This window comes from Plectrocnemia conspersa, unplaced genomic scaffold (genome assembly GCF_051122295.1).
Source record: "Plectrocnemia conspersa isolate PC_06_02 unplaced genomic scaffold, ASM5112229v1 ptg000012l, whole genome shotgun sequence".
Taxonomy (NCBI): Eukaryota; Metazoa; Arthropoda; class Insecta; order Trichoptera; family Polycentropodidae; genus Plectrocnemia; species Plectrocnemia conspersa.
Window position 1 is genome coordinate 18301169 of NW_028277176.1, and position 26267 is coordinate 18327435.

At 30.5% G+C, this 26267-nt stretch overlaps 3 protein-coding genes across 3 annotated transcripts; 1 reads left to right on the plus strand and 2 right to left on the minus strand.

Annotated features, from left to right (window-relative positions):
* Positions 1 to 6488: 6488 nt before the first annotated feature.
* On the minus strand, positions 6489 to 14935 carry LOC148228466 (uncharacterized). The gene is made up of 17 exons (XM_088200258.1): positions 14795 to 14935; positions 14597 to 14730; positions 14403 to 14533; positions 13387 to 13544; positions 13082 to 13232; positions 12637 to 12743; positions 12352 to 12573; positions 12068 to 12280; positions 11822 to 11999; positions 11588 to 11763; positions 11409 to 11528; positions 11143 to 11344; positions 10521 to 10634; positions 10245 to 10453; positions 10083 to 10178; positions 9855 to 10010; positions 6489 to 6749 (listed from the first exon to the last, which is right to left on the minus strand). Exons 1-17 carry the CDS (start codon positions 14867 to 14869, stop codon positions 6564 to 6566), a joined length of 2628 nt encoding a protein of 875 aa, XP_088056384.1. The 5' UTR covers positions 14870 to 14935; the 3' UTR covers positions 6489 to 6563.
* Positions 14911 to 15699, minus strand: fh (frataxin). The gene is made up of 2 exons (XM_088200259.1): positions 15314 to 15699; positions 14911 to 15213 (listed from the first exon to the last, which is right to left on the minus strand). Exons 1-2 carry the CDS (start codon positions 15626 to 15628, stop codon positions 14962 to 14964), a joined length of 567 nt encoding a protein of 188 aa, XP_088056385.1. The 5' UTR covers positions 15629 to 15699; the 3' UTR covers positions 14911 to 14961.
* Positions 15700 to 16955: 1256 nt separating this feature from the next.
* On the plus strand, positions 16956 to 19562 carry LOC148228468 (uncharacterized). The gene is made up of 3 exons (XM_088199447.1): positions 16956 to 17237; positions 17313 to 17521; positions 17586 to 19562. Exons 1-3 carry the CDS (start codon positions 17100 to 17102, stop codon positions 19528 to 19530), a joined length of 2292 nt encoding a protein of 763 aa, XP_088055573.1. The 5' UTR covers positions 16956 to 17099; the 3' UTR covers positions 19531 to 19562.
* Positions 19563 to 26267: the final 6705 nt, after the last annotated feature.

Sequence of the window (26267 nt, forward strand, 5' to 3'; positions counted from 1 at the left end):
TTCGTTGTTGTTATTTATTTACAGATTATATCACCCATTCAAAGCTTATCAAATACTTTTTCAATCAAATAATTTTTACTATTCTTAGGCAATACTAGATCGCTTTGATCGTCACTGTAACTCTTATTGGTGTTGTCCTTCTAATTGCTTTTCGATTAATCGAATTCTTGTATGTTTGTAATTCAATGTTAGTAAAATTTATTTTGAGTGGCGTTTTGCATTATACATATGTTGTCGTCATGGTTTTGTTATTATTTATACGAGTTCAGTCAAATCGAAAGTATATGTGCTTTAAATCGGAAGTAATGATAATGTTTATGTATTATAAAAGAAAAAACTCACTTTTTAGCCTCGGAGCCCGTTGACGGAAATTCAAAATTTGAAGATTTCATTTTAAAGATTGTTATATGATTGATCTAGTTTAATCAATGTATTCTTCTAATCCTCAACACATTATGTATATATTTCATTTTCATAGTTATATAATAACACACCTAGTTAATTTGCAATCCGATTATTTATATTCAATCAAATCGAACAAATGAAAATTATTGTCGCGTAGCAAAATTTTATTTATAAATAATAATTATTTAAAACTGTTGTCACGTCAGCCATCTTGTTTTATATTTGAATGCTTGTTTTTCATTGGTCGAAACAACCGGCGACTCGAAAATCAATCGGAGCAAATTCAAATTTTATTTTTAATAATTATAATTAAATATATATCTTTTGTTTACGTGCTTTATTATACACCTTTCATACAAAGCTAAACGATTTGCAAAGTAGAAGATTGAGCATTTAATATTTTATTTTAAAACACGCGCGTTCGGAAGCATTTATATATTCAATTGTTATTATTCAAATCAACAAATAGATACATAAATTTGCTATCAAGAATTTGGTTGCGTCAATTAGAAAAAAATTTAATAACAAATAATAATTACTTTTAATTGAATAACAGCGAAAAAGTATAAAATGGATGTTAAGCGATTACACTTATATGGTGCAAATAATATAACATCTGTATCGAAATTTGCTTTGGTTTTCATTCTATAACGTTTTTCACGTAAAACTATGAAACGTGCTCGGGCCATGTCAAAAAACTCGACAAATTGAGATGAAATATACATTTTTTTCAAACTCACCCGAAGGGATAAATCAAATGGGTATTATGGCAACGAAATTTTCAAAGTTTTCGCATTTACTAATACACTCCCCGGGGGCGGACCCCTGACAGTTTGAGTCACTTTTTCACGCCTTGTGTACGCGCACTCCTATATCTGTTGAATTAATCTCGCAGCGGCTTTGGTTTTAAACGTCTAGTTTCATTATTCAATGTCATGGATAAATTCTACACATATCCGCATTTTTTTACATCTCGCCTATACTAAAAGTAAAACAGAGCAATTGCTTTAAAATTTCAGCACAATCATTCGTCGACAGCTGTATTACGTTTTAATTTATTACTGAAATTTAAAAAATATTCTCTTCGACTATACTTTTCTGAGTTTCAAGTTACTGAACCGTGTGATGCAAATATGAATTGCCTTTGTTTAATGCAATATATATTTACATATTTAACTATGTTTTGAGGTATTAATGTTAACAATTTGTTCTTGCATATGTTGTTTTTCCTTTGTTGTTTGTAGTTCACATTAAAATTCAAAAACAATAATTCGCTTTCATACGCTGACACGGTCAAATGAGCAATAATAAAATCCATTCCGTACCGTTCCGTTATTATTTTTGGTAATGGTTGAAATCTGTCGATTCTCACGATTTGCATCCGATGTTGTGCAATGGCGAATTTAATTAAGATAAACTGCGCTGCGACCGATTCAATTCATCCCGATTTGTGTATTTTCATGTTATTAATATTTTTCAGACCGCGTCCAATTTGCAAATTGGCGGCGATCGCTCTTGATTGCGCGTGATATATTCTATTCGGCATCAAAAACGGTTTTAATTCATAAAAAAATACACACGCATGTGATTGATCATTTCCATAAAAATATAAATTGGAAAAAAAAAGTGGAAGCGATATATTGATTCAATACCTATATTATTCCTTTGTGTAATATTGCCAAAGCGAGTTGAACGAAATAAAAATGCGTTGCGAAGCAAACTGTCTAAACTAAATAGCTAATATTTCGTCAGGAAACCTTACATTCACGCAATTAAATAATTATTGCAAAACTTCTCTATATTGAATTATGTAATTTGTACAAATTTATTAAATCCTTAACATAGCGTACTACTTTAATAGAAATTTAAATTTGTAACAAATCACATAGCAATAAACCACGATCTTAATGTTTTACTAATAAAATGTTTCTTTTTGTCATATTATACGCTTTTTTATTATGAATGCGTGAGATTGACAATGATCTTCCGCCTACATCCGTAAGAGTTTGACCAGTGAACATATAAAACATAATATAAGGTGACTCACTTTTGACTGTTACAGTACGACCTACATCGTTTTCAAAAAATAGCCACTTTTTAGACATATAATGCTCTTTCGTGAATCACATGAGGATTTTCCTTGCCCTTTATGCGAAAATTTTGCTTATTAACATACCCAGAGAAGTGAAAATGTGCATCATCAGAGAAGAGCATTTACTTTGAAAACTCAGCATCAACTTCCTGCTGCTCTAACACTCAATCTGCGTAAATTCTTCTCTGCCATACTTTTACTTACAGCAGCAATATTATTGGTTGAGCGGACGCCACGATGATGCACAGGCCTTATCTCCAACACTTCCACTCTCTCAAATTTTTTTCAATACGTTGCAAATTGTTCGCTCAGTAGAACGATGAAATTAACCGAAATACTCCCGTAAATTTCAATACACATTTCATACAAAAATGTTATTTTTGGAGAACAATTTTAACGCGTTAAACGGTGGCTAAGCGATCCATTTCGTAAATGTTTTGTTGCAAACATTTGACACTTTAAACAAGCGTAATTATTGCCAGCTGTCTGATTTTCAGTGCTGCCAGCATAGAAAATTCTAATTGGATCAGTGGTTATATACTTATAAAGATTTGCATATGTTAGCTCAAAAATATTTTTTTTAGCTGTGACCTTCTTCTAGTGTGGGAAATTTTTCTTTTCGTTGTTCAAGAGCTTGTTATGGTGACCTCTAAATTGTGACTTACTGCATAAATGGTTAAAACACTCACAAAATTTTGAATAATTTTGCTTTTAATGCAAATTTGTGGTGGCCTGGCTTATGGGTCAGGTGATTATTTTTAAAGAAAAGTTTTTGAATGGTGTCTGAAAGGTAAGTCTTCAAACGAAGTATCTGAGGGGAATTGATTCTTTGTTGCCAATGTTTCCGTATTTATATTCGCCCCTTTTCAGTGGGACGACTAATTATAGAAAGATGGCGAATTATTTTGAAAGATATTGCTGTTGGTTGCTAAAGCAGATAGCAAACGGCTGTTTTGAGGGCAATCCCGAATGCACGCGTTTTTTTTCCCAAGATAACGAATATTTTAAAAAGTTTACAACATAAAATAATAATGAGTATCATGCAATGCAATAAATCAAGAACAATATTCTGAATGAAATTAGAGCGCTGTAATACACCGAAGTGTCATGAAAATGCCTTAGAAAGGGTAAGGTTAAACAATATTAAACCCCTTCGGTACTTTTAGTCCACTCTATAGAGCAACTCTGAAACAGTAACAAATCCGGATTATTTTGATTATCCAGATTTTTTCCCGGACAATGAGTTCTGGTCACCTTAACATGGTACAATACTTAAATTTGTAATATTTGTATTAATATGCTAACAGCACGCGGAAACACAATTGAAAGCACATGCTGTGCCTGCTACTGCTGTAATATTTAATACATGCGTTGTTATTGCTAACACAACGTCCATTGTCGTAGTCGGCCTGCGAATAGTGGCTTCGTACGCTATACACTATGTTATCGGCCGCCGTTTCAAACGCGTATTATAATAATATGTAGACCATAGAAGCAATTACGACTATGTGTTAAACACGTACTACGTGGTGCAAATTGAAAATTGTCATAGGCAAAGAATTAATTCAAACGAATGTTTGCGCAGCCAACTAATTAAGTACATGTGTTTATGTAACAAAGCCATGTGCTATTATTATGATAATGCAGCGTGCGTGTAATAGAATAACAGCTTTCATCGAATAATTAATTGCCCCTCTATTTGCGTACCCGCAAACTAACACCCGCGACATCAGCGTGTCACACCCTTTGACACACACACGCGTACGTTAATTGATAGCTTCATCAAGAAAGCGACGTTTGCCATGCTAACAACTTTCTTTAAAGTAAATACGAGGAGCTACCAAAAAGTTACCTAATTTTAGAAGAATATGTTTAAATTACTTAACTCCATTCGAATTTAGTTTCCAAGAATTGGCTACGCATTTATCACAATCATCGATTTCTTCATTTTAATAATGACAAAAAGCATTTGCAATAAAAATGGAATAAAGTGCAGTACTGGTGAAGTGGTTGAAAAAATATTTTGACGAGAATGCTATTATCCAAACCAATGACGAAAACATAAATGGTCCAAAGCATTGTACTTACATACGTCTCACATTTATCAACTTATGATTATTTTATTTACATCTCATGTTTGTTTTTATTTTTATTTATTGTGTTATATTTAATCACTATATTATATTTATTGATGAAGCAAATTCAGTGGTTCTCAACATTTTAATATGTGTAATTTTATGATTATTTTATTTACTTATATGACAGTAAATTTTGTTTTATTGATAAAGTAAATTTATTGTTTCTGACCATAGTTAGCAATAGTATCATTTGTATAAATTATTCTGAATGGAACAAAAATACACAAATATAAATTGAAATATGTAATACTATTAAACAACACGTGGTAGGAAGCGGTCGTCGTGAAGATAAACCCAAATTCATGGGTTATCTCTTCTCAAAGCGGCGAATATTAATTCTATCTGAATTGAACCCATATTTTTCTTTAACTGTTAAAATGCTTTATCACTACTCAAACCGGCCTTTTTTATATTAAATAGTATGTGCTAATCCCTCTATTTTTACTAAAATATTAATTCGTTTACCATACGTATTTTGTTTGTAATGTGAAAGTGCACATTCATGCAAGTAATTCGCAGAGATAATCGGAACGACAGAATCAAAGATGGTAAAAATTTAAACTAAAATATTTTAGGCCCGCCAAGAATAAATGTAAGCAATATAAGCGAAGCTCAAAAATTTCGATTCATTATTTTACGAATTTATCGATTGCATTTCAAAAGACAAAGTATATAAGAGGTATCGCGTATTATACTTAATATTATTATTGTATAATATATGTATACTCTGTTATAAATATTGCAGTTTCTCAACGTGACATTAATTTAGAATTTTTGCAGTGTATGACATACCTAATGTTAAAAATAGTTCAGTTAAAAATCAAGCTATTGTTTATTGTATATATTGCATTATTTAATGCCTACTTAATGCTTAAATAATGGATTTTTTACTATTTTTGTGATACATGTAACTATTAAAATACATAGTCTACCAATTAAATTGCCTATTTCTATACGCATTTTTTTTACTTATGTACTATTCCTTAATAGTTGATAAAAGTGAAACGTGAATAAAAATAACTTATAATAAAATGTTGAAAACCACTGAATTTGCTTCATTATTAAATATAATATAATAAATAAAAATAATGATAAATGCGAGATGTAAAAAAATAATCATAAATTGATAAAAGTGGACGTAAATAAAAATGATTATAACAGAATTTGCTGTATCAAATTGATCAAGATGATGAATTGATCAAGCACATCTCATTGCTTCTAGACGGTAAAATATGCTACCGATCAATTGTGTATACAATCAATTGACGTGGCGGTAAACTGCTTGCGATCAATTGTCGGCGGGGAATTGCTGGCGGTAATTTTTCCTAGATCCTGTGTTAACGATCGACGCCTTTGAGCACGTGGTAAATTATGAAGTTCATGATTTATTTGATTATAGAAAAAAGTAAATCCAATATATATTCTGATTTAATAAATCAAAACCAATTAAAATATAAAACTTTAGCATTACATCAATGAAAAACGCCATTGCGAGCCAGTAAGCACCAAAATAACAGATCATTAAAATTTTCCAATACAGATGGCGTATGATGGCGAACGCGTCGAATTGATTGAAATTTGTCGTCGGATAAAATCACTATCGCACTAATGAGTTGAACGTTTCAATTTGTTTCAACATCCCACGCAGACGACACGTGTTATTGCGCGTCCGTGTGCACCCACGCCAATCCCACCAACAAAATCCCACCCTTTTATTTCCGACACAAAGCAATAAAGCACGTGTCACGGCGGCAGTAATCAATGCGAAAACCGAATTTTTGGATTCGCTTTCATTAATTTGGCGCGCGTGATGCATGGCAAGCTGGTCGGGAGGGGTGGAATTAAACTGCTAATTAACAACGCAACGAATTTATTTTTGACTAAAAGGATTACAAATCAAATTGAAAACATTATCAAATATGATTAATTTATTGCATTAGCTCCTTTATGTAGGCTGCAATTGCTGCTATCATTGCCGTGTCCGGCAAGGAGAGATTTGCGTTGCTTTGAAACTCTGGTCTTCTTGCGATTTGAGCCCAAGCCCTTTCTGCGGTCAATGACATTGGTGTGTCAAGGAGAGCTGACCAATTAAAATCCCAAGAATCGCTTAGGAACTGCAAAATAAAAAATAAAATCATTTATATAAATATAGACTTGAATATGTACTATTCACATATCATATCTTCATCTCAAAAAATATGTATGGCAACTAAGGTTTCTTATATTGATCACTTCCTTATCCCGTGACCTCAGGACAAAATAAATTATGTTAATATTTTAAAATAAAATTATATTCTGATTTCATTAAGAATTCTGCAAAGTTCTAAACAAATGATTGTATTGATTGTACTGGAATCGTCTGTTAAAGCACGATGCCCCTTATATTGGCCAACTCTGGCCTCTTCCTTTCAATTGCTTCCTTCAGTTTAGTAAATTATGAGCAGTACATAATGGAATCAATCGTTTTATCTGGTCGTTCCAACTCGTAGTACACCCTTCTAATCTCACCAGGTACCCGATATGATCTTTGGGTGTAAGCCAGCCATTGCGATGCTGTACTGGCTCTTACATTTTTAGACTAACTTTTTTTGCACTGAATCCACTTTTCATCTTCAGTGATGGGCTGCTTAAAAAACTTGTTTTCATTGCGTTTAAATACTGAAACTCAAGCATTTTTTTATCGCTCAATTGATGCGGCACCCAAGTATCAAGCTTCTTGACCATTCCAAATTATCGTAAATGTATTTATTTAATAAATGTCTCGAAGCACTGTTTGATTATGCCAAACGATGGCCACTGTCAATCATCATGGTCTTGGTTTTATCCATAACATCAAGTTGTTTTTGGCATCAAAATGTATTTAAATCTCCGAAACCATCTTTTGCACGATGAATTATTTAAATCGTTGGCCCCCATATACAGCATTTTTTTCGAACCATTTCTAGATTTTTCGGTGTAAAAACACATAATATGTCATAATATTAAGTAAATACATATTATTATTCTTCTTTTGGTGTCATGTCCGATTCCAAACATTGGCGACCACCTACGGTGGTTGTTCTCGGGAGATCAATGCAGTGGTTTCCCCTTGCCCCCTGTACCGCAATTCCACAGCCAGTGTTTCTTATCGAGAATTTCTCGAGAAAAATTGCAAATCTCTATAGACATTGTCTGTATTCTCGAGAAATTATATAAAGCATTTTTTTTTATGTAAAATTAAATTTGTACGAATATTTTTATAAGGTTTACAACTACTGCCTTTTTATAACGCTACATAAATAATAAAATGCATACTTTTTGGAAGGTTTAATAGGGGTCTGGGAATGACAAAAAAATGTTTACATATTTTTAACACTCGAACTCGCCTTATTTTTGCTAAATAAAAGAAGACACTCAGATAAGAATCCTTTCCGAAGGTGTTCGTACCAGATGTTTGAAAATTTGCATACTTCCTCGGAAGATCGAAAGTATTTAAATGACTAACAATTTTTTTGCGATTTTCTATTACTTTAACCGGCTGGCGGGTTTATCTTTGCTTTGGTGATCTAAGAACCCGCTCCGATTAGCATAAATTACGCCTGGGAATCAGCAGAATGCTAAACGATTTAGGGCTATTTTCTTTTTCGATAATTCAAATAGGTTTTTTGTATTGTTTTTGTAAAGTAGCAACAGCTGTTATTGATAATTGTCTTACAACTATTATTGACTTAATTTTTTTGTTAAAATAATTGGAAAATATTACTTCTGAGCTAAGCTCTAAATTTCGACGGATAATTAAAGATAAATTATATAATCGAAGAAACCAGATATTGATGTTGTTAATTAAATATTTGTGAAATCCAGAAATCAAAAAATAATGCTTTTAGTTATTCTTCAAAAGCAGAAATATGTAAAATAGGGAAAGAAATTATTCACAGATTATTTAATGACTTGAACAATTCTAAGAACCCTCGCTACTCCGTTAAATCATTAGAACCCATTGAAGAAATTTAAAATTTATCATTGGCACAACAATTAAAGAAAGAAATTTCTTTCAGCCTTACAGAGAATAATGTAAGAAAACCATCGTCTTACGGATTAATGGAAAAAGAAGTCAAAATACGACGGGCAAGAGAACAAACAATTTACATTACCTATTAATCGATTGAACCGACGGGCAAGAGAACAAATAATTTACATTACCTATTAATCGATTAAACTAGCAGCAACATAAAACGAGAAGAATTTATCCACGGCCAAAATTTTTTTAACAAAAAAAAGAACAAGAATGTTTGATTCTACTTTGATAACATGTGTTTTTAAATGGTTATTTTAGGAATAATATGTAATAATGTATCTGCAATGCTTTACTGTATTACATACATTTTTTTATTCATCAAAATTTCTCAAAAATTCTCGAGAAATTTTCGAAGTGAAGTCGAGAATTCTCATTTTTCGAGAAATCAGAATGCCTATCCACAGTTTATACAATTCCTATGAATCTCTGTTTTGAACCTTTATCGATGTCGATCAGCATTAGGACCCCTATCAGGGGTTTGCTCTCGGGATTAATTTCTCCTAGATAAATTACCTTCCAGGTTTATGAGTCTTATCTCCCCAGATTTATTTTCAGAGTTCTTCTTCTTTTAGATAAGTTGTCTGCCAAGACTTATTAGGTCTATCTCCCCAGATTTAATTTCGGAGTTTTCTTCTCCTATAAAAGTGGTGTTCTAACCCTGATGGGTACTTTCTACCCTAAAAGGAATGACGACTCTCTCGGGGTCGAGCTGTGCTTATTTTAGAGCGGTAGCTCCTTGTCCAAAACTACCGTGTCGCCACGATAGCTGACTCCTAATAGTTTTTCCCTGTTTACAACCTGGGGACTCTTATGGTCGTGTAGCGCTCTATGTACGGGCTAATACAATAATATAGACGTGTACATTCGTAATAATAAATACTATTACACACACACAAGGCCGGCTTTGGCGTGTGCGAGGCCCTATGCAAAAATAAGCCCGTATAACAATACATGGATGTAAAATTTATTTTACCGCTAAAAATATAATACCTGTTTTTGGTAGATATTATTGATTTCGCACTCAAAAAATAATATTTCATCAACAAATTTGCATGAAAGCCCAATAATTCTATCGCATTTGGATGCTACGTACAGTATCATATAATAAACCGCTACAATGTTTGCCTTCACTACAAATATTGAGTAGTAAAACTTTACTGACTTGATCAAATGGTCTCCTCCCAATGAAAAACATGGTGTAAAGCAAAGACACGGAACTAACAGGAACCGTTTTATTGCCAATTAAAGGCAAATGATCCGCTGCCCCCAGCTCTCCAAGCAACCAATCGGAATGCTTCAATAAATATTGATGCATAATCTAAACACATAAAGTATCCATTAACCTATTTCGTTGAAATTGATCAATCTCAAGCTGTAAACATCTACCTACCTGCAAACTACTTCTTCCCATGGACGTCATCAATAATTGACTGACCATCACTTCCGCTCCATCAGGCATTTCAACACATTCAACGACCGGATGATTCTATTATTATATTAGTTGTATAAGATAAAGATAATTTATAAAAAAAAACTATTAAATATATTATACCGGATAACAATTCCCCAATAACTCCACAATTCCTTCAAGTTCAAAATCCACATCATTGACGATCGGCTGTTGAAACTGTGTAATAAGCTTACTAATTTGATCTGTATGCTTATTTTCCTCGTCTATTGAACATAAAGCTTCAGCTATGGCTAATGCAACTGATGCTACATTACTTAAGCTGCCGTCAAAGCTCAATGAATATGAAACACCTATTAATTTATTGTATTTATAAACTTTCTTTTAATATTATAAAAATAATATGATTTGAAGCTATACTCATTCTTTCTTCCGATATAGACTTTTCCTTGCGTTTAGCGTGTTTTTTCTTGTCCTTCTTCAAGTTCGACTTCTTTGCTTCTTTTGTAGTCGAAGGTTGTTCAGGAGTCGCTGCTACAATAAAATATTAATATTTTAAATTGAACAAACATATCATAAGATTAACCATATTATGTCTATAAATTTATACGTTTTTACATCATAATGCAAGTTTTTGCCGCTTTAAATACTTAATAAATAATGAAAGGTCAAAATTTCAAATATATTACCTGGGAATATTAATATAACAACCAAATCTGCTTATAAAGCTTTATTAACGGTTTAAAACTTGACTATATTTAACAACTATTGTAATAATTATTTTATTCATATACAATATCTACAAGTAGAACAAATATTTAGAAAACATAAATATGAAGTCTTATATTTAAAAAAAAATGTGCGAATACAATTGCTACAATAAATAATTATTTTCCCTTTTATTTTTACCAACTAAGAATCTTTATCATAATCAAAATACTAAGTAATTATAATATAATTTTAAGATAATTGTAGGTAAAAAACTTGATTGAAAGAATAAAAAGCACATATTTATAGACTGACCTAATATCTAAAAACAAACCTTTCATTTCTTTGACTGTACATTTAGATATATTCACCAACTCTTCATACAAAGCTGTTAGTAAGAGTTGCAATAATACAGAATTACCAACAGGCATTGAAGTAGCTGGCAAAACGTCCGAAATCAACTTTGAAATTGTAATCAACGAACGAGGTAGACAATCCCACATTTGCGAGAAACATGACAAACACAGAGACATTGCCTAAAAAAAACATAATCGAGTTAGATGCATACTAATAAAGCATAACATTGATGTAATAATTTACTTGATACATAGAAGCTCCGGTTTGGACTGCATTTATCAAAGTTTGAGCGATGGCTGGCAATACTGGTGACACCAAAGCGAGAATGCTAGTAAGCCATGGTGGACGTTTCAGCACCCATAGCTAAAATGTAATTCGTTGTAATGCTAACAATTTATTAATAGATCAAATAAAATAAATACCTGTCTCTTATCTAGATTAGCTGCCCACACAGTACCAGTTGATTCTAAAGCTCCAATTAAAACACATTGAAGATCGTTTCCCGAACATAAAGACACCACAATATAAGTGAGAGCCTTTACGACTTCAACAATCAATCTTACAGATATTCCATCGATGTTTGATATTGTAGACGTGCCTAAAGATTAATATTTTGTATTCAACTATCGCATATTATAATAATCATAAATAAATACCTGAAAATGTGACTTTTTTATCAGTGAGACACGATCCATCTTTTACGCACAAAAATCCTTCGCATGAACCAGTATTATCAATAATATCATCAGATAAATCTATCAAGTCGATTGGTAAATCTTTGATGCATTTCTTAAGAAGACGTGATGCAACATAGCAATTTCTCATCAATAATACCTTTTTAGTTACAAAATTATTATTTAACATGATGAAAATTCTTTTATAAACAAATATTTACATAATACCTTCAACAGAAGTGACCATAATGGTTGAGGCTGCGATAATAAAACATACAATTCTAAAGCAATGGCTGTTGATGTAGATAGATCTTTTGATGATAGAATTGTACGATCCTGAGAATTTGATGCAAAAAGATGAGGCATCGATAAAATGTACCATAATGATGGATATCCTGGTCGATTTTCAAATAAGTGAACGCCGGAAGGTTGCTTGAACATCTATTAATGAATGCATACATATTAGATATATACTAGAAAAAATTTAATATTCTTATGATAATTGTATTTACTTTATATAAGCAATGTAAAGGCGCTCCTCTTAAAAGCAGGCAGATCAACAATTCATGGCATTTAGCGTGAACGTCTCTTATTATTTTACCAAGAGACGATATATTCAATCCGATCAATTCTTCTCCTCTTGCGCAAACAGCTGGTAGTAATTGAGAGACACATAGTAATAGATTCAATATATCATTTACCAAAACATTATTTCTTCTATCATCTGTCAATTCCTTTAAATAAAATATGTTTTTTATTACAATGTATGATATATTTTGATTATAATTTATTATTACCTGTGTATAGCGCACTGTTAAGATTGTCAATGTTTCGTTTAACATTCCGGCGAATACTCTCTGAGCCATCTTTGGAGGCACTGTATCCCATAAATCTTGACGAGTGCCTAATAAGCATTATTATGGTAAAATATGTAACATCTCACTATTATTATATAATTAACAATTATTAATTTAGAGATCCTAAATAAAGATCTTGAAAACAACAATTTGTTTGTCATCCTTAATGGATTGAGAGAATATGCAAATGATAACAATAAAAGAGAGATCTGCCATAAGACAAAATGTATTCAAAAACCATACAGGACACCTGGTACTGCATAATAACCACAAACTTTCAAGTCAGTAATAATCACCTATTCACGAGTAATGAAAAATATAAACAATGAAACTATAAAGAATGATTTTATATATTTATCAGCGTTGTCTGATAAAATATATTTACCTTGCATATACAACCACCACATTCTTATGGAAGAAGAACCACCTTCTTCAGTCAGACCTTGAAGAACGTATAAAGACAATAACCTGCCGTGAAGATCAAGAAGACGCTCGGCTAGAGCTTCTGCCATTTCTGCAAATGTCTTTTGTGTTTTCTGAAATATATTTATAGTAAATTAATGGAATAGAGCACCATTAATATAGATGGTAATGGAATCACTATCAGTAATATTCACTATGCAGATGACATGGCTAAGTATTAACCTACAATTTATATTCCCTTACAAGATAATATATTTTTCATATTACCTGTAACGAACCTGTCCTTTCACCACTGCCTGTATTCTGAGATGCTAATATATAACAATGCAAACTATTCTTAATCAAAGCTGATGCTCCTAATGTAGCAGTTAAGACGGGAAGATCGGCGTGATCCAAAGCTTCCTGACTCAATATATGTAAATGTTCTATAAAATAAAATTTACATTACTTAGTCATAAATTATTTAGCAAAGAAATAATTAGAAGGGTTAGTCAAATAAAAACCCTAAAAGCTAAAAAAATTGTTCTGTCTTATAAGTTGCCTGATAAGTCACAGTAAAAATCAAGTATGTAACACAAAGGTACAAGAGTACCTTAAATTTCCACCGCACTTGCAATATGCACCAAGGTGGAACAGCACTCTGTCTTTCTTGCTTTGAATAGTAGAGATGTAAAAACCATTAAAATTCATTATCAAATGAAAGTTTTTAAATAGTGTGAGTTTTGTAACGGACTCTTCTCGGCCATGTCAGGCACACCAGCTAGTATCGTCAGACCATTGCAGAAGTCGAAGGCATGAAATAGCTATACTTCTCAAGAGAAGTTATAGATCAGCACACTACATTATTATACACTTCCTCAAGTGTCTGCAAGTTGGGTACGAAATTGGCTGATTTCGGAATTGTTAAAATGGCATATTGATGTCTGTCACACACTTTTAAGTGGAAGGTGATACATTAATATAAAAAATTGCTACTGGAGATAAAACCTGGGCTTATTACGAACTAAAACTAAAACCAAAAGAGCACTATGTTCAGTTTAGTTGTGTTGGGATGCTAATCAAACGACCTGTTGTGAAGCTTCTTCTGGTCCTGAAGAATCCTCTAGATAGTAACTAAAGGCATTGAAGAAGCTGTGATGTTTTTCTCTTTCTCCTTCTCTGAGAAAACATTTCATTCGTTACTTTTCTAATCTGATGTTAATGGAGCTCAATCACTTATTTTAATAAATTGCAAAATAAAAAATAAATAAGGTTTTCATTTGACCTCCTCGTATAAAATATACCCATCAATAGTTCTGATGACTTAACAACCATCCCTACAAATTTATCCGGATCGGAGGTCTTCACGATACCTCCGCATCCTCCTATAGCTTCATCTTCATCTGCATTTGATTTTAAAAGGCCAGATCCTGTCCTAAAAATTGTATTTTCATTTTTATTTTACTAGTTATATCTTATATTCATCTTGATTGACTACCTGAAAGCTGCAATAAATTCCTCTTCCCACCAAGTTACCAATTTAACGGATGCAAAAGATGCATTCCTTGGAAAATCCAATCTTCCACCGACGACACCACTACATATGCTCTCTTGTAAGACAGTGTGGTGTTGCTATTAAAATTAAAATACATTCATAAAACATTAGTTCAATATAAATTATTATTATGATAAATACCTGATAATATTGCAAATCTCTTTGCAATAAAATTGGAACTCTATCCATCAAATTTCCTTCTTCCATTACCTCCATTTTTAAAATTGATTTTTATTTATATAAATAAAACAATAATAAATATCAAATAAAATTTAATAAATAATAATAAAAAAAATCGAAACAACCAATCAAACTAAACTAAAAGAACAAGTTGAAAAATCGACTGGTTTTTTAACAATTCTATTTATTTCTTCTTGTAAAAGTTTATGTAGAGATTCGCCAGTGTGTTTATAAATCCAACATCCACTGTATTTTTCTACAAAATCATAACGTTTGGGTCCAGATGTTGGAGAACTTAACCAAATTTGTTTGTTAGGCGTTTGCCGATTGATGACGTAAGTACCGTATGGTTCTCCAAAAACAACCGTTAACACGCCGTCCTAATAAAATAAAACATATTTATTAAAAAGATAAAATTATTATATATAAATTATAAAAATATTATATAAATATTATATAATTAACCAATATGAACATTACCCCATACACAACGTCAGAATTCTTGAAATGCGAGTTGCTTTCTACAATCTCTTCAAAATAGTCACATAGAGACTCTAGCGTTTCACAACACACTTCGTTGAACCTGAGAGGATCTATTTCTCCGCAAGCATCTACAGAGTAATGCCTCGATGGTTGATAAACATGATTTATTACAGCGTTCTTAAATGTAGTTGAATGCAGACTTTGAAATGCGGCAAAACGTGGTAAATTTGTAGTTGCACAATAATAATTTTGGCGTAATATTGTAATTGGTCTTATGTGAGGAAATCGATTTCTCAATATAGTCGCAAACATATTGATAAAACAGTATTCAAGTTTCTATGGATACATAAACTAGGTTATGAAATGTCAATGTCAGCTGTACTAATTTGGTGCTAGCCTCAAAATATTTGGCCATACATTTTAAAATCACAAATATAATATATTTTTCTGTATAAAATATATTTTTTTATAATAATAAATCTTTTTATTGTGTACAAATAGTAAATCTATAAATATTGTTTATGTATGTAACTAGTAATATCTGGACCGGCGTTAGGGCAAGGCGAGCGAGGCAATGTCTTGGGCTCCGTGCTTTAACAATACTTTTTTAAATTGTATTATGAAAATAAAACGCGTCAAGCAACTTTTTCGACAAAAATATGTAGCAGTCGTTTTAGTGAACCCCGCCTAAATACTATAGGCTGCCTATTACATTCTCAATCCATTTATATTTCTTGAGATTTTGGAGAAGCAAAGTCGTTTTTTATGAAAATACGTGCAGTTATTGAAAAAAAATACAAAAAAACGTGGACAGTAGAATATTAGTTTATTTTATTTAATAATAAATTAAAACAATTTTAATTTATTATTAAAAATAATAATTAACTGATGGCAATTAGACACAGCTTAGGAAAACAATCTTTACACTTTGGTCGTCAGATTTAGCACAACCAAGCCATTATCTTGAATCGCCTAGAGTTCTATAGTATTAAATCTTAAATCGTCATTTTGCCGATTTTGCAACCACAAAATGTCGGAAAATTTGTTTGTGAGAAATATGATTATAATAATATTATTTTCTATGTTTTGTTTTAAGATATTTACAATTTTGAATGTGTTTTGATGCAATTTGAACAATGATGAATATATACATTTATAAATATTTATTGGAAATAATTTAAATGTAAAATGTTTTTAAAATTTTATAATTTTTTTAAATTTTATTACAATTTAATACTGCCACTTCGTATTTTAGTGCACATATGATTATAATATACAATAAAAAAAATTAATGCTGATCATTTACCTTTCTTTTATACAAAAAAACTTTCTTTTGCCCTTTCTACAAACAATAGCCGAGATATGTCCTTTGGAAGCACATTTAAGAAGCTGTATGCTGCATTCAAAAAATTGAAATTGTGTAATTGGTTAAATGTAATCGTGATTTTTGCATTGCTGGTAACAAGCAATAATTGCTATAGTCTCTTTTAAATATCACACCTTTTTTTAATAATTTTTAAATGTCAATATATGAAATCACAATTAGAAAATACTTACTTACTTTTTTAATTAATTTGTAAATATTGCTAATATAAGGTCATGCTCAAAAAATATATATTTACAGCCAACATTCGGAAAATGTCACTTGACGTTAGGCTTTTTTGTTTACATATTCAGTAGACAAATATTTTTTAAATAATGAATAAATATCATATCACCAGTCACTTTTATATTTTTATATTCATATAAACTACTTTTATTCTTTATTTAAAGTATATGTATTATGGAAAAAGAACAAATATTAGACATTTTGCCATATGATTACGAATACAGATTAATCGGAGAATGTGTTTATAAAAACGAACAAGATTTCATCTGTACGTTGAATATAAAAAAATTACAAAGTGAAGAAGAAGCCAAGGTTCATACCAACTATATTTTTGTGTTCTATAATTACATTTGCAAGAAAACTGCATTTTTATTTTCATTACATCAGAAATGGATTTCAAAGCTCAGTCAAAGTACTCTTACGACATGGCGAGTGCAAAGAACTTATCCTGAATCAGGACGATGTAATATTTATAAAATAGCTATGAAATGTCAACATAATGTCAATCATAAATTGAAATCACCGGAAGAGAGAAAGCGAAGTCATGTTTCTAAACACACTGGATGTCCGTCAACATTAGTTTTAACAATTAAGCGGTATGGTTTTTAATTTTCTTTTAATTCATACACAATTATATATTATTTAATTTTTTTTTTTTAGATATGTTAAGAAATCTAAAGCGAAAAAGAGAAAAGGTTCGAATCCTTCATTAATTGAATGGCCATGTTTTGTTGATTTAAAATTCACTCATAACCACCCTTTGAATACGGCAGAAGTTTTACGATTTCGACCTTTAGGACATGAAATTAAAGAAAAGCTGGTGATGTTATTCAAAAAAGGCCATACAGCTGCATCTGCCTTAGAAAGTATTAAAATGGAATTGTTTTTAGACAATGACGATAACTATTATGAATTAGCGGCAGATAGATATTACGTTCCTACAATTTCGCAAATTCAATATTTATTTAATAACACATTCGGCGTTACTGGATCGAAGGACGTCAATTGTGTTAGACCTACTTTGGAGGAATTGGTAAAGAACTACAATGAATCAATATCTATAGGCAGAGCAGATGTGGGAATAATTGGTGATTGTAAATTTGTTACAATTTGCACTCCGATCATGTCTAGAGCACACAAGCTTTTGCCACAAAGCTGCCAAACTGTTATTATGGAAGCTCATGGCAATATAGACAAGAAAGGTCACAAAATATATTTCATGGTATCGCCGACACCTGCCGGAAGTATTCCTTTGGGATGTATTATTACAGATTCGGATAAATCTGAAGTTTTAATGGCCGCCTTGGCAAATTTAAAACAATGTTTCCCTGGAGATAAATCTTTTTATGGTCAGAACTATCCATACGTATTTATGATCGGTAATAATCTAAAAGAACAAGGACCTTTAAAAACACATTGGCCTAAATCAATTTCATTATTACGTCAGTATAACATTTTAAAATGCTCGTGGAATTGGTTGAACTGTCACCAAAATGTACCTAAATTGATGCGAGAAGAAATATATCATGCTTTTAAAAATGTAATTTATTGTCCTAATGAAAAGGATTTATGTAATTTGTATACGATCTTGGTTAGTAAATATCAAAGTGTTTTACCTAAATTTGTTTCATACTTAAATACAATGTGGCCGAATAGATCTTCGTGGTCTTCGGCTTATAGAAACAATGTTACTATCGGTGAAAGTAGAACTTTTAATTACATCGAAACGACTTTTAAAATAATGAAAGACGGAATCTTAGAGAGAATTAAAAACTTTGATTTGACTCAATTAGTCGATTTTATTCTTATTCATTATGAAGGATATATACGTCGGAGATTATTATTATATTTTGAAGGTAAAGTTTGTAAGCGGTTATTGTATAAATATATACCTCCCACTTGCATAATTAATCCTAGTATGATCATACATAGCGATATTGATCCAATGTGCTATTTTGTACCAAGTGAATCCGATTACAGCATAAAATATATGGTAGATGTGAAGCATTGTATATGTTCTTGCGAAAATGGTAGAGGAGGTCGCATTTGCAAACATCTGTGTGGTGTGATAAATCATTTAGAAACTCCCAATGATATCGTAGATGGATCACAAAATTTCAAAGATGCTTTGTATCAGATAGCTACTGGTAATGATCCGTCGGTGAATACACAAGAAGATTTGTTAATGACACTACCACCATTTGATAATCACATTGATGTAAAAACTGAATCAGATGTTACTGATCATGTTATAAGCTTATCAAATAAGGAGAATGGTAATTTAATTAAGTTTTTTGATTGCATCAATGACGGTCTAAAGAATAAAAGTGAGCTTTTCGTGCCAGCTGTTAAAGCTATGGTTAAAACATTCACAAAGATGAAATCTGAGACTGCTTTGTTGTCAGCTATTAAGATGTTTGGCAAAAATACAAAACGTTATCCGTATAACGTTACAAATGAAGACTCAAGTATGTATTTAGTGGATAGAAGATATAGCAAAAGGAAGAAGAGCAAACACTCAAATGGGATCCAAAAGCATTATTTGACAATCTCGCCCAAATCTAAACTGAACGACGATACAATGAATGACCCGTTGGCTGTTTAATGATTTTTAAATAATAAAATTATAAAATCTCATATGCTTTATTTATTTTATCCTTTAAACAAATGTTATGGCTAAAAATCGAATTTTAGTAAAAATAAAAAATTATTGAACATAAAAAGTTTATCTTACATATAAATTTGATTTTAATATTATTTCATTTGTATTTTTCGCGCAGAATTTATATTTAATTTTAGATTTTTTTACGAAACCCGGTCTTCAAAGATATTTTAATAAAATTGCTTTGATAAAATATGAAAAAATCATTTTTGTTTACATTTTTAATATTTAAAATTTTAAGCTCTGTGGGAGTTTCAACAAAACATGAAAAATTCATGCTCAATTGCCATTATAGCAAGTTCACTGAGTCTAAATTAATTAATTAAATCTATTTTATAATCTATAATTAATTTTACAGTAACTGGCAAACTGAAAAATAATAAAAATGCTGTACACACTTCAGAGAATTCGCTATCCATACACAAATATATTTTGAAATGAATTAATCCAAAAACTATTTTATCGACACAGATAAGTTATCATTTCTTAATACTGTTATTACTATAAACAGCTAGAAAAGTAGAGTAAGGATGCTCCGTGAATAATACGACTGTGTGATCCCGTAGTTGTAGCGATTGATTGATTATTCAATTATTCCGTATTTATTTTTAAAACGTAAAGACATATTTTTACATACATACACTTCGAATAATGCATTACACGTGTATACAATGATATTTTGATTAAAAAATAAAATGTAAAATTTAAAGTCAAAATGTACTACATATACATTAATGTATATGTATGTATAATAATCAAACTATAAGAATCAATCATAATAATACAATTAAAATATAGTTTCGAGTAGTTTTCCTAATCAAAAAACAATTTCAAACGATAAACTTAGCATAAATATAAAAAAATCAATGGTAACATAGAAATCTTATGTCTTATAAAATGTTGTATTGAAAAAGTAATTGTATAGTGTAATCAATAATTTATTTTTCTTCTAAAATTCAAAAATATCGACATGTCTAGTAGTATCATATAGTGAACGTATAATGAAACTGATACTTGTATTAATTGTTTTAGCTATTGTGTGAATTAAGATTAATTCACTATAAATTCCCACAACCCACATTTATCTAACGGGTGATTCAGCACCATGCATCAAATCAACAAATAAAAAAATCAACAACAAGTACAATCATATGACTCCACGTGCTTTCGATTGTTTATCGGTAATTGCTCATTGTGGATAATAAACCAATTAAGTTTTTTTCTTAACGGTTGCCTTTTAGCCAATTTTCTTTTGCGGTACGTGGGTCTCATGGAGTCGAATCACCTACTCATACGTTTAACTTCAATAAAAACACACCCACGTAAAACTGCCGCCGTTTAACTTAAAAAGGTTGACAATTTAATTGCACAATTTAGGATTATATCCTTCAACAAAACAATTGGTCAAAAGTGGACATTTGCAGTTAATCCGATAAATTCATTAGACGTGTACATAAATGAGAGAATTGTACGTGTATTTTTCAGAACCATTAAAACGTTAGGATTGGCTTGTTCAAGAAACCGTGAATAATGGTTCTGTACTCATTTTCATCTTAATAATTGGGAAAGGAATTGTAAGTAGTCATAAAAAAATGTATACATAACAATATGACGGTCAAGAAACTGCACATGCTAGATTTATGAATAATTCATGTATTTTCGAAATTCGATGTAATTAAAATTGTACATGAAAGTGTATTATAAGAAATTATGATAATAAATATAATATTTATAGTTTACTGTATAAGGAATTATCTTAATATTGCATCTAAAATATTAACACCTACGATATAATTACAGAATATAAAATAAAAAATATGTAATATAGCTAGCAATACTATTAATACATACCATTTATTGTTTATGGCTTCATTATTATAAGCTATGAAATTAGTCTATAAAAAACTTAGTTCTTATATAAAATATACCAAAACTGTTCGTTACTATGTCACTATTTTAGAATAAATTGACCATTTTTTTAACGATTACTTATATTAGATATATTTTAGTAATTAATAAATAAATATTGTTTGCCTGAAAATAATAATATAAAAACACTAACATCACAAACATTTACCTCGAGGAAAATCAGATGTAATTTATCAAGCAAATAATACATATACAATTAAAAGTCATATTCTACAGAAGCCGCTGCATCCCTTAAAAAAATGACATCATCTGGGAATCCTAGCGCTATAAATAGTGCTTAAAGCTTCAATGCCACTGTCGCCAAAATAATACATAGTTACCTCATTTAGAGGTGTGTAACATTACATGTTCATATCAGCAGACGATACAATTATTTATGGTGGCCATCCCTAAAAATGTCGAGCGAGGTTTAATAAATTTTTAAAACATGGCTTTTGGATTAATCTCTTAAATATATTTTTGAAGAATTGATGAAATTCATTGATTATCATTAAGCTTCTTCAATATATTGTCAGTAAGCTTAGCAGGTGAAAACCCCATAAGATTATTCCTTCACTTAGAAATAGATAAATCTAATCACTTTTGTTCATTAGATCGATCTAAAATACTGGCAAACACAAATACTTTTTGCTTAGCATTAACAATTTTATTTACCAAGAGGCAAATGATCAACTATCATCGACTGCGCTGCAGAATGGTGTACAATGTGCTCCCCATAAGTAGACCTGTTAATTATAACAATATCTTTCTATGACTTCCTACATTGAACACGTTGAATTCAATTAAAACTACGTATTGGAGTGTAGCGTTTTATTTACAGTTAATTTTAGATATGTATAGTGTTTTGAGAACCAACGACTAGACCACCGGTAATGATCGGCAGGAACCAAGCAGGTACAAAGTTAATTATTTTACTGTGAGAAAAAAACTTATCTTACGCATCAAAAACGTTATAAACCAAATGCTCACGGCAATTCAAATGCAAAAGCTATTGTAGTGACAGCACATTGGAATGCGAAATGACAAGTTGCTCTGTTGCCAAATCTTAAATTTGTTAATGTTCATACAAAATAAAAATGTACCAGTTAGAAAACAATGGGATAATAACAAATCCAAATACACCCCAAAATCTTCATAATTACGAAACGTATTTACGCAGATACATAGCGCCTAAAATGACTTTTTCATTAGGAATTCGCTTCCGCCGACACTTCATCAAGAACTTCCACCTGATGTTCCCGACTTAAGATCACTATCACACCAGTTCAGGACTGTATCTAAGCACATAAATATTTTTTTCTAGTATGAATGATTATGAGCCGATATTAATTTTTTAACGATCAAGTGTTTCATTAATACATATACCTTATTTTAAAGATTGTTTGAGTTTTTGTTAGATTTGTGGCACAAAAATATGGCAAATGTGATTAGAACTTTTAAATAAACCACAAAAATATCAATTAAAAGTTCGGGGACTTTCTGAACAGCCCACGAATTTGGCATATTGGTAATAGTGATTAATAGTTAATTAATTACTGTTGATTCATAATGGGTCGATCGCTTTATTTTTTTATTTTGTCATAAATCTAACGTTTCAAACGTACGTTAACCTTGAAAACAACCAGTCGTTCATTGAGTCGTCGGAAGTCTGATTCTTGAACCAAAAAGTAGTTATGATGAGCGACAGTCCGTGACCATGGCAACTCATCCGTGGAAGCTGATCGAGCGATGAAGTTCGATTGAGATAAATCTATGTTGAAACGGTTATTGACATGACTTAAATTCTAATTATGAACATAAATTATTTTAATGGAATAATGTGATGCGAATGAGATTGTGCTAATTACATATACCGTAATGATATTACTTTTAGATATTTATAGAAAATATTAGGTGTGCAGATATAATTTTTTTTGAACTAAAAACTCAGTTTAAAACTAAAAATTTGAGCTATATATAATAAGTTTTAATACAAAAAGAAAATTATTCTGAATGCTTGACCATTAATGGAAATTGTGCATCATAAAAAAGTTATCAATAAATTTTAATGCAGTGGTTCTCAACCTGAGCATATGATTTATAGACATATTTTAAGTAAGATTTGATTGCATTTAAACTATCAAACAAAAGTACAGTTAGGATTACTTCAAATTTGAGTTTATATGTTTTCTTGACAAAGATGGAATTGAAAATCCTGATATATTTTACGTCCAAAAAAACTACAAAACGAGAACATTTCGCAAAAATACATCTAGTGAATTTTGAAGACTTATTGAAAATGTTAAGATTACGGATTATTAATTATCAAAAACTCACTCATTTAAGTCTCCTATAAATTGCCTTATAAATCAATATATATAATCGAAAATTCAAAATGAACATCAAGTTTAAAACCATCTGATTAACATGTGTTGTGCCGTTAAATTTGCCAGAGTTGTTCATGGGTTTTGAAAGAAGATACAAATTACCAAAATACCTTTGTCCAATGACGTCATAATGATATTTTGAAACAACTTATGGAGGTAATTAATAAAGTGGCTCAGCCTTTTGGACTTTAATTGAACGAAAGTACTGATTAAGAGCAATTTTAATTTTAAACTTTTAGTCTTATTGAGGTACATTAAATAATAAAATAAAATATGGCTCATGAGGATTTTATCAAGGGGGAGTTTTTGTCAAGAAAAAAGGTAAGATAATTTTTGTAATTTATATTTAATTAAAAATTTTAAGGGGGGTCCAAACTATTCATATCCCCCCCCCCCCTTCGCTACGTCACTGTGCATGACAAGCTGCAATTAATGGATGCTAATTAGTATTACAGCATCACAAAAAGGTGCAATCGCGTCGTCTTACAGTCTAAAAATAACTATTCTGGATCAAAACTCGTACGAAGGGCGTTGATCTTACAAACAAATAATATAATATATAACATTATTTATAATTTTGCTAAGATGTAAGCTTATAGTGATACAAAGATTTAATAATATTTTAATTATAATATAAGGATATTATTTTATAATAAACAACATTATATTAAGTAATAATTAATACGTTTCAGTAAAACTTTTCGCTGCTTTTTGCGAGTTTCCTATCCTAAAATTATACCTAACTGTTTCACGCGAGTAAATAACAGTGTTGAAACGTACCTATCCCAAGAAATTACATTTGATGATAGAATCGTGGCAAAAGACAAACAATCATTGCCATAATGAGTCATTCAATTCGCAAACATTTTTTTTGCGTCCGTCACGCTCGCATTCCCTGTAATCATGTTCTGTTTTTGCCTTTTTCGCGTTAGCAAAGAACAATCGTGTCTTTGATTCGATCCAGACATTATGCACAATTCAGTCGTATCACTACTCCCAAAAAGTATTTAACAATTAATTCTAAAAATAATTAACAAGCAAAAAGCGATTTTTTATAAATAAATATGAGGAAATGAAACAATAAAAAAATAGATACAACCCAATATCTTAATTAAAACAAGATTGATATTTTTTATTTAAGTCATTAATTTTCCTGTATATTGAAAGCCAACATTTATAATGTCATTAGTGATGATTGCGCAATTAATATTTTTGACTTGTTAATTTGTAATAAGTGTTGCGCTCAAAGTTAATCTTATAACGATCAAGATCCATATTTTTTATTGTACTGTTATTATTTTTAATTATTAAATAAATATTACGTAAATTGCTATATAACCGCAATGAGATGTGGTAGTTATGTAATAATGTTAGTACGTCACAAAAAATAGAAGCAATCACAATATAAATCGATCAATGGTTAAATGCATTGCAATATATTTTATTGGATTATTATAGACAAAGCTAGCTACTAATAGCAAAATAGAATTACTGTTAAATAATTAAAATTTATTTATTTTTTATCAAAATATAATTTAAAGTGATACTAAGAAACCTAATTGATTAAACAGGACATCCGTTTTTGCAACGGCTTCATTGCGAATAGAAGTTTCAAATGTCTAAAAAAGCATCAAATTTCTGAAGTTATTATGTAGTGGAATTAATAAGATACTCAAAGAAATAACCATTAATAAAAATTAAAATAGAAATATTATTAACTGTGCACACATGTTTGTGATATATAACACAAACAACGTTGATAGTTTTACTTTATTTTTACAAAAAAGAACAAATTACACAGTTGCCTGTACACTCATACTCATATAATCACGTCTTCAGAGCGTTCCAACAATTTAACTCGCTTGAAAATTAACTACTGCTTCTCAACCTGTTTTATTTAATTAAAATTAAAATAGTATGACATAGATTCATAATTGTTTGTTTATTAACAAAATGTATTATTTGTATAAATGCTAATAAAATAAAGAAACCAATGTTTGAGAAGCTTACGACAAGGCGTTCATAAATTAATCAGTTGCTAACAACTCCAATACGGTACAGTCATATAAATGTATGCATATGCATTAAACCTAATTACACTTGCTATATTTTACGATTTTATTTTAAGATCAGTTAATTTTTTAATTTAATTTTTATTTGCATATTTATTATACTTAAATATTTGTATTTATACAAAATATACATAGATCTTAGATGATTTAAATATGACAGGATGCGTGACTCATCCTGTTTTTCTATTTCATTCGTTTAATTGAACTTTTTTATCAAAAATGTGTAATCAACGTTTAGATACTTAACTGCGTTGTAATATTGGTCATTTCCACTACACATTAATATGGGCAGCTCTGAGATTTTCTTATATTT